At 37.8% G+C, this 9,356-nt stretch overlaps 1 protein-coding gene across 1 annotated transcript in view; it reads left to right on the plus strand.

Moving 5' to 3' along the window:
- Positions 1-1,135: 1,135 nt before the first annotated feature.
- Positions 1,136-9,356, plus strand: part of ITGAV (integrin subunit alpha V) — an 83,088-nt gene continuing 74,867 nt past the window's right edge. Inside the window, exon 1 of the mRNA XM_025039311.1 lies at positions 1,136-1,204. Within this exon, the coding sequence (XP_024895079.1) occupies positions 1,136-1,204 (69 nt within the window). The remainder of the gene's footprint in view (positions 1,205-9,356) is intronic.

Below are 9,356 nucleotides of genomic sequence, written 5' to 3' on the forward strand. Positions count from 1 at the left end.
ATAATAAAGTAGGAAGAGTGGCAATATATCTAGAATAATTTCTATCAAAATAGAGTAAGAATTCAAATATTTGAGGAATCTATTGTTTGAGGAATTAATTGGGTGTATCAGGATTAGTTTAGTTAAAGTATAACTGAAAACCCTAGTAATATCTGCTTAAACAAAGAGGCATATTCTTCTCTCAGATAATGTAGTCTGCAGGTTTACAGTCCAAGACAGGAATAATGGATGGGTCCATGGTTATCAGAAACTCAGACTTTCAGCCCTGTAATTCTTAGATAATGACCTCAATTATCAAGAGAGGCTACTGAAGCACCAACAAGCACATCCATATCCCAGATATCAGCAGTAAAGCAATTGCAGAGGAAAAAGGGACCTGATTGTTAAGCTAGCTCCCTTCTAAGAGCTTTTTAAGTAGCTCTACCTGACAAACATCTACTGACATCTTTTGGTCATCTATAAGGGAACAAGGATATATAGGGTTTTTTTTTTTTTTTTCAAGCTAGATGTATGTTTGCCACCATGAAATATAGGGGTTTTATTACCAAACAGAAAGGAGACAATGAATATTGGATAGTAGCTCCAGTCTCTGTCAGAGCAGGTGGCTTATCCGTTCCCTGTGCTATACTTCCACCATTGGACTGGTCACATTGCCTGCATTTATTTATATAGGAAACAGAATTGTGTAGCAGTAAAGAGCAGAGCCTGTAGTTATAGTGATCCTATGTCTCAGTTTGCCCTAGATAGTTTCAGAGCATAGCTGTTGTACCAATATAATTATTATCAATATCCCTATTACTCTTTAAAGTGACCCAGTTGCTCAATAAATTATATGGTCTCTTTAGTTATAGCAGACTAGCTGATGCATCTCTATTAGTTACTAGCTCTGTGACCTCAGCAAATTACGTAATTTCTCTAAATTCATTGGATTAGTTATCTATCACTGAATCACAAATTATCCCCTAGATTCATTGGCTCAAAGTAACAAACATTTTTATCTCACAGTTTCTGTGAGTCAGTAATTGAAGAGCAGCTTAGATGGATAGTTTCTAGCTCAAGGTTTCTCTGAGGTTAGATTTTGGCGGAGGCTGCTATCATATGAAGGTCTGACTGGGTAGAAGGATCTACATCGAAGATGACTTACATGCTGTTGGAAAAAGGTCTCAGGAAGGAAGCCCACGGTGGCCTCTCCATAGGGCAACTTGTATGTTCTCATAATGTGGCAGCTGGCTACCCAACCAAGAGAGAGCAAAAAGAAGCCATAGTGCCTTTTTTGATACAATCAACCAAGTTGTACAGACACTTCCTCTTTATTTTATTCATTGAAAGCAATTCAAGAAATCCAGCTCACACTCAAGAGGTGAGGAATTAGGCTCCACGTCTTGAAGGGAGAGTATTTTAACATCACCACACTTATTGTTCTCATCTGTAAAATGGGTAAAATTACCCACATGCAGTTGTAATTATATTATTATGAAGAGGCATAATACATATAAAGCATTTTAATAGAACACTTGGCATATAGTAAAATATGCCCCTTAATAAATGTCAGCTAATATATTATTTATTTATTTGTCTAATTAAACTGTAGGTTTTTGGCAGGGATCATCTGATTTCTGTTGGTAATTCAAGCCCTAATTGAAGCGTTGGGCATATAGTGGGGATGTAATAAACATTTGATGGATAAATGAATGATTAACATATTCTTTAATATGACCAGTTACGTGGAGTATTCCTGTAAGTGGAAAGACACAGTGCAATAGGCATGTGAATAAATATATGTTTTATTTGTATTAAAAATCAGATTTTTACAGCTCCTTAGATAATAGGGCATGAAAAAGTATATACTAATGTAATGTGTGCTAAGTTATATAATTTAAGTAATAATATTTATTAGTATATAATGCTGTTATAAGATCACCTTCTTATGTTCCTGATATTAAAAGTGCTTCTGAAAAATTGTATTTAGTAGATAGATATTGAGCTATGTCTTTTTGAGACATGGAGATTATTTTTATCATTGAAGAAAATATTTCAATAATCATTTTGATGACATATTATTAAACCATAGAATTAAAGCATGTATCTAAGGAAAAGAATTTCAGAAACTATACATATATATGTATATATAAATGGTGTGTTTTGTCATTAATAACACATTTTCTTGCCATTTTTCCCAAAGAAAATAAATATATGTGTAACTATGTAGACTATAATTTTTAAAGGTCTTCTGGTTATGGATATTTATATTTATTATAAATATGAAGAAAAAACAATTAGAGGTTTTGGTTTATAATCTCTAGTTACAGCAAGGCTACATTTACACAAAATAATTAGAAGGAAGAAAGTATTAGCAATCATGTATCAATGCCAGAAACATTTTAAATTATGCCCCTTATGATTTCTTTTATGACTCATGACATAAATAAAACTGATTTTTAAAAATTTTGTTTTTTTGATTATATTTTAAAATGTTTGCTAGTTCTGAATATACCACAGATATTTTGCTTTCACTATCTAAGCCTCTCATTTGACTTTTCAGTGATAGAAGAGTAACTTAGACAGCGTTACTCTCTTCAAAACATGGATTTTTCTTGTGGTGTAAGTGTTGTACTGAGAAACGTGATCTATTTCTAGCACACATCAGAGCACACAGCAACACTTCAAGCCTTTAGTAGTTATAATGTAAGAGGATGCTGTAATCTTTAATTATTTTCAACGAAATGATAGTCATATATATATTTTTTCATTTTTATAACAGATAATCCTTTGAAGAGAAATTCTGAAAACTACCAGGCATGTGCTTGAAGTAAAGAGTTCCTATTTGAGGGCACAGTGTTTTTTCACACTGAGATACAGAGAACTCCAGGAGTGCACAGGATGTTTCTTACTATGCATGAATAATTTTTATTTACTTCTTAAACTGCAAACCTTATTCCCAAATTGCAAGAAAGAATGAAAACTGCTACAAAAGCTTAGAAACACTATTCTAGATGAAGTTAGTAATTTAATTCTGTTTCTTTACCAGTTATACAATGAATGAATCTACTAGATATTCTTGGGCTTTTCTACTTGAAAAGCACGTATTCATTTATTTGTACAAGAATATTTATTGAGTTATTACCTTCATGTGTTCAATTTATAAAAGTAACAATTGCTTTTTTGTTCATACATTAATTCATTTGTCCTTCAACAAATATTTCTTGGGTTCCTACTATTCAATAAGAACTGTGGTAGGCACTGTACATTTACTAATGGATAAGGCCAACATGTTTATTACAATTCTATTTGTATACCTCAGAGAAATCGTGTGTGTATGGGAGGGGGAAAGATTAACACGTTCACTTCTCTCATGGAATTTATAGACAATCTATCAACAAGTTTTTTGTGATTTTTTGAAATATAAATTCAACATTCTATCTAACGTTATAGGGGAATACATAAATTAAGAAAACATAGTTCCTATTTTTAAGTAACTGATCATTTCACAAGGGGAAAAATACTAAGATGCCTAAAAATATCAAGAATTAATGTCAAATAGAATATATTCAAATGCTGTCAAAAACACCAGGAAATAAAGACAGTAATTAAATGCTAAGTTATGAGTATATTAGACTTACAAAAGCAGCCATTTTAAAGTGAAGAGAGAAAACGAAGCCATGTAGCACTTCTTGGAGAAGAGTCTTGAGCTGAATGCTCAAGAAGTTTGGGTGAAAATGGGATAGAAGAGCAGGTGAAAGAATAGTATTCCAGGTTGAGGAAAAAAAAAAAAAAAAAACCTCAGGAGCAGAGGCACAGAGGAAGTAGCTAGTGTGGCATATTTATAAGGCTCGTGGAGACCAGTACAGGTGCTTACCTTACAGAAGCTTCCTGCACAGATGCTCTGCTCCCTTCAAGCACAGAATTCCAGTGCTTGTTTTTATATTCCCAGGTATGAAAGTTGTCTTAGGAGTTTTGTGCAAAAGTGATCAAGATGGTCTTTTCAATTTGAATGAACTTCAAGCCTCATAGTATTAAGAAAAAAAAGATGAAAACTTTTAAAGCCAGATTGTGTAAGTAAAATGAGCAAACTGAATGCATATCATAGAAAAAGGAGATATTCAAATGATGAAATGTTACCTATGAATTAAGCTGGAGATAAAGGACAGAACACATTTTATTTGGCTTCTCGACTTATTCAGTCCTGAGGGGGAAAATCAAAAGAAGTTTCCTGGATAGTAAATATTTCTATTAAGCAATAGTCTATTTAAGTTAAACCCATTAAAAAAAAAAAGGTTGCATTTTTGTTTTTGAAATGTCAAGTGATGTTATCTATGTCTCGTTCTTTAAATAAGGAAACTAAGATATTTCCACATTTTTCTGAACATTTATCTGAAACTTCTTAACTTTGTAACTAATTTTTTCTAGTACATGTTTGATCTGAAGGCCACAAATGATTGATTTCTTACTGTTTTGAAAATATAAATATATTGCCTATCGATATTTCCCCCTTTAATTCCCGATGTTCATGGATGTGAGTCAGTTTATCCTCAGTGGACATCATTATTCGGCTTAGTGTGGGAGAAAGATAGTTGAATGAAAACAGGTGACTTCGTTTCATGGGGGCTATCAATAATCACCCTAATTACGCTGGGGAGTCAGTGAGGTGCCAGGATCTCAGGAGTGGAAAAGGCCTTGGGAATCATTACCAGCTCTTTTCCTTGCCCACAAGGATATGCAGATGAGGACATGTGAAGAGATTAGCAGAGGAAATATACACATAAAATGTCTCTTCTCTTTCAGATTAATCTCACAAAATATTCACTTACAACTATTTTCTTCATAGTAAAACTTCAGTTTTAAGACCATTTTAGTCTTTCCTAAAATCATCATTCGGTTTCTCTTTCATAATTACGTCTTAGACAAACCTTTCCAATTTAGTTGAACTTATCTGATGAATACAACCAATAATAAAGTTTGATTAAAATATTTTATTGGTAATATAAAATGTTCAGATAGATTGAGAGTAAAGATAATTTGTTAAGTAAATTTTCAGATCACTTTGAATATATTATGTCTTTTTTATCTTTGTTTATTCTTGTATTGTTACACATTTTTATATCATAAAAGGCAACCTAGGGCCAATGAGCATGATCTTGGAGTCAGACCATCATACATTCAAAATTTGCCTCTGCCACATGATCTTTGTGACCTTGGAAGAATTATTTAAACTCGTAGAGAATCGGTTTCTTCATTTTCAAATTGTGGGTATTAACAGAACCTTGTAGGGTTTTATGGCTAATAAATGACTTATTATATACACAAAATGCTTAGCACAGCATCCAGCACATAATGAGTAAGCTTAATAACAATTTTAGTATTATTAAGTCTCCAGACATGGAATTAATTCCATCATTGAGCTCAGTGTTGAGCTCAGAAGATACAAAATCGATAAGGCACGGTTCCTGAGAGAAGGCCTCCTGGAGGACATGATGATGTCTGATACAAGCCTTGAAAGAAGAGTAGGAAATAGCCAGGTAGAGGACATTGTGTAGGTTTGTATGTGACACAAGGATGACGACCGGGGGAAGTAGTTAAGGAAGAGGGCTAATGTTTTCTAGGAAGAGAGAGCCCTGTGAACAAAGCATTCTGAGGAAACTAAGTAATTTAATATTGCTAAAACTAGTTTGTGTGGTGGGATGTGGTAATAGACGAGAGCTGAGAGCATAACAGTGAATAAAATCATGGTGGAGATGTGTAGAATGAGAAACGCAGTGACTTGAGGATAGAGACCTTTACAATGCTAATAGTGAAGAGATGCATTAGAAAGCAAAGCCCAGAAAGGAAACAAGTTTCCTGCCTTCCTTCTCTACTCCTCCATCCATTGAAGGACCACTGGTACTGGGATCTTTTGTGATAGAGATCAGATAGGAAAAGACAGCACTGTTGGTAGGTGTGGGGGTGAAGCCAGAAGGGCCAAATCAATTTCCAGAATACATAGCTGGGAGAGGAGAGGCAAGAGAGTCAGACAAAAAAGTAACAGGGACAAACGCGGTAGAGTTGAGTTTAGTGGATAAAAGGCTCTGGAGAAATGGAGAGTGGAAGAGGAGTGTTTCAGAAGGATTTCGTTGGGTCATGAACTGAATCCTCCTTGATGTTCTTTGAGAGATAAAAATTTGAAATTACTCTTAAATTATTTGGAGCCAACTGGACTGAGCTCTTTAGTGTGTAGAGATGAAGCCAAGTGGAACCCTGGCTTGATTATGGTTATTGAAGGAATTGTTGGATAGGTACTATGAGAACTAAGTATAATAGTCATACAAATTTACTATTACTACTGCACTAAACTAATAGTCATAGACGTATTAATGGGAAAAAAACTATTCAATTATATGGAGTAGGTGCCATCATCATTCCCATTTTGTAGATTAAAAAAACTGAGGCACAGAATATTTGGAGTGATTGCTCAGGGTCACACAACTAACTAGTACTTGATGAAGCCAGGAATTGAACTCAGGTGTTTGAATTTACAGAAACCAATGGAATCAAGGTTTTAACTAAAGGACAGAAGGGTAGAGGATAAAATTCAAAGTCAAAATTCTTTTTGCTATCTTTTATCTTCCCTGTTAGAAAGTGCTTATACTTAACGTAGATATATTATGCTGTTCTTTTACCTTGGATAATCATTATAATATAGTTTAGGGAGTCATGCCATGCGAATGGGGAAGAGAGGTATAACTTTTCTTCCATAGAATAAAACATACTTTTCTCTCTGCCATGCACACAGTACCCGGCACATTATGGGTTCTGAATAAGCACTGGGTTAGTCTGAGTCACTGTCCACTAGTAGAAATGTGGTCCTGATTCACTCAAGTTTCAGCAGGTACATGGCTGTTGTCATTGCTTTGGTTTCTTCCCTTTCCTGGTCTTCTCATTTCTTCATGCCCCTCCTCTGATCTGTTGGACCTCTGTCCTGGATCAGAAGTTGGGGAATGGGAGGGCTTACTGAGTCCAGCCAGAGTGTAGGCCTCCACACTTTTCTGCATTCCCTATCTGGATGGATTTCAAGGTGGGGGATTCCCTGGGGATCGATTCTCAGGCTTTTAACACACAGAAGACCCTTTGGGTTTATGCATACATGCCCATGACCTCTTGGGGGTACTAAGGAGCATTCTGAGTAGAAAGGCACATTTGTATTTTATGTGGAAGTATTTGTGTAGGAAGGCCTGTCTCGCATGGTAATTTTCTTTAGGCAAGTGCTGGACTACGGCTTGCAAAATATGTCCAAGGTTTTGCTGCATATCTTTTAGTCAAATTTAAAAATCAAACTATATGATGCAATTAAGTACTATAAATTCAAACCAGATATTTCGTTTCGATTTATATACATATTCCTTCACAAGATGAAGAACTATTAGCTAACTGAGCTCAAATTTAAAAGCAAAGCTAAGCAGCCATTTCTAAAAACGGGCCCCTCATGCACACCCACCACACTTTAGGAGAAACCTGCACTGAACTGTCTGCCTGCACTGTATTCCTGCCACCTGATCCAGGTCTTGTTAAAGGAGTTCCTGGAATTGTATTTCAACCAATAGGACTGAAGCTTTCACCCTCTGATGGAAGTTGTGCAGCTATAATCCCATCAGCATCTTTCCCACCAATAAGAGGGGCCCCATTCTGACTAATCAGGACCGTGCCTTTTGGACAAAGGAAATCACAAGGATTTGGAGTTCTCATATGCGTAAGGACAGACCAATCAGGGACCAGGGGCAGGGACTTCTTTTTCTACAAGTCAGCTCCCCTCTGGCTCACACAATTTTCTTTCCATAAAAGATTTAAGACTTGTTTTCCCCAGTTGGAACTGAAACACCAGAGATCTCTTGCCAGGTCAGAGTGGAGCAGAGCTGTCTAGAGGAAGAGGGGCCTCACTCCAGAGCTGCCATACTCCAGGGATACCTCACGGCCATGGTGTTTCATAGCTGTATTGTTTCATAATTGAGCTGTAACACTATTGAGTTGTTGCACAGCCATACTATTCTCACAGTTGTGCTGTATCATAATTGAGCTGTTTGCACTGAATAAAGTTTCCTTCTTCACTGCACCCCAAATTGTGGATTCCTGTTGCCATTGAATTGGTGCCCATTAGCATTGGTCGACAGTTGTAATAGTTGCTTTGGGGAAATAAGAAATTACTGTTCTAGTCCTTATAGATTTTTTAAGGTTCACACGATGCATTTATACTCTCAATCTTGGTCACCAAATTCTTTGGCTTGTGATACACAATAGAGACAGTCACTTCTCTGGGCAAGTTTACTCATCATTTTATCTTCATTCATTCATTCATTCATTCATTCAACATTTTATTGATTGCTTACTATCTGCTTAGCAAGGTGCTAGGATTCGAGAATATAAAGGAAAAGGTCAAGGTTCCTGACCTCAAAGAAGTTTTTCAGCCTCTTGGCCTGGTGCAACATACCACCACCAAGCAAGCCACAAGGTGACTTATTTCATAAAAAAAGGTGAATATCCCTTCTTCCAAATCTAAAATTATGTTTCTACCCAAATGCCCTAAATCAAGGAGTACAACAAATCAATAACTTCAGCTAACAAACTAAGAATGAAGTTTGACTATTGTGATTTAATTTAAACCGATTACTGCCAATTCTTTGCCTTCCTAATCCACGACTGAAGTTCGGCTTTAACAGAACTCGCCATAAAAGAGGCTGTGCCAGCATTCTGGAAGTTTATAATTAAGGTCATTGTTTGTGTGTGGGATGGAGTGGGGAGGGAAATGACCGCTAATTACGGAGTTTCGTTTCTGAGAGCCTGCTAGGCTTTAAGTAGCAGAAACACGAGAAGCGGATAAAGCTTTCCTCTTTTAAAACAGAAGTCGCACGGGAGTCCCCGGCGGGACTGGGGAACGTGGGGGCGCCTTTGGTGCTCCAATGGACGAAGGCGCGTTGGGACCATCGATTTTCCCCCTGCCCCCCTATCATTCCCCTTAGCGCTGGATCTGAGGCCCCTGTCCGAGCGCGGCCGCTGACGGGGGCTCTGAGGATCTGAGGCCTGGGTACAGACGCCCTGCTCCCGGGATAAGAAGCGACAGTGCGCACGGAAGTGCGATCGAGCTCGCCCCAATAGAGGACGACTCTCCTCCTCCACTTCCTCCTGCACCGCGGCTCGGCTTCCCCGGCCGGCTCCTCCTCCTCCTCTGTCTCCTCCCCCGGCCGTCGCAGCACTCCCGCGGGGGGTGCGGCGCTCACCCCCGCAGTCCCGAGCCCGAGGGAGCTGCGGGGCCTCCAGTGCTGCTGCTGCACCCCGCCCCGCGAGCCCTGCGCCCCACAGCTCAGCCCTCCTGCCTCCCCCGGAGCTGCCCC

This window comes from Pteropus alecto, unplaced genomic scaffold (assembly GCF_000325575.1).
Source record: "Pteropus alecto unplaced genomic scaffold, ASM32557v1 scaffold3, whole genome shotgun sequence".
NCBI lineage: Eukaryota > Metazoa > Chordata > Mammalia > Chiroptera > Pteropodidae > Pteropus > Pteropus alecto.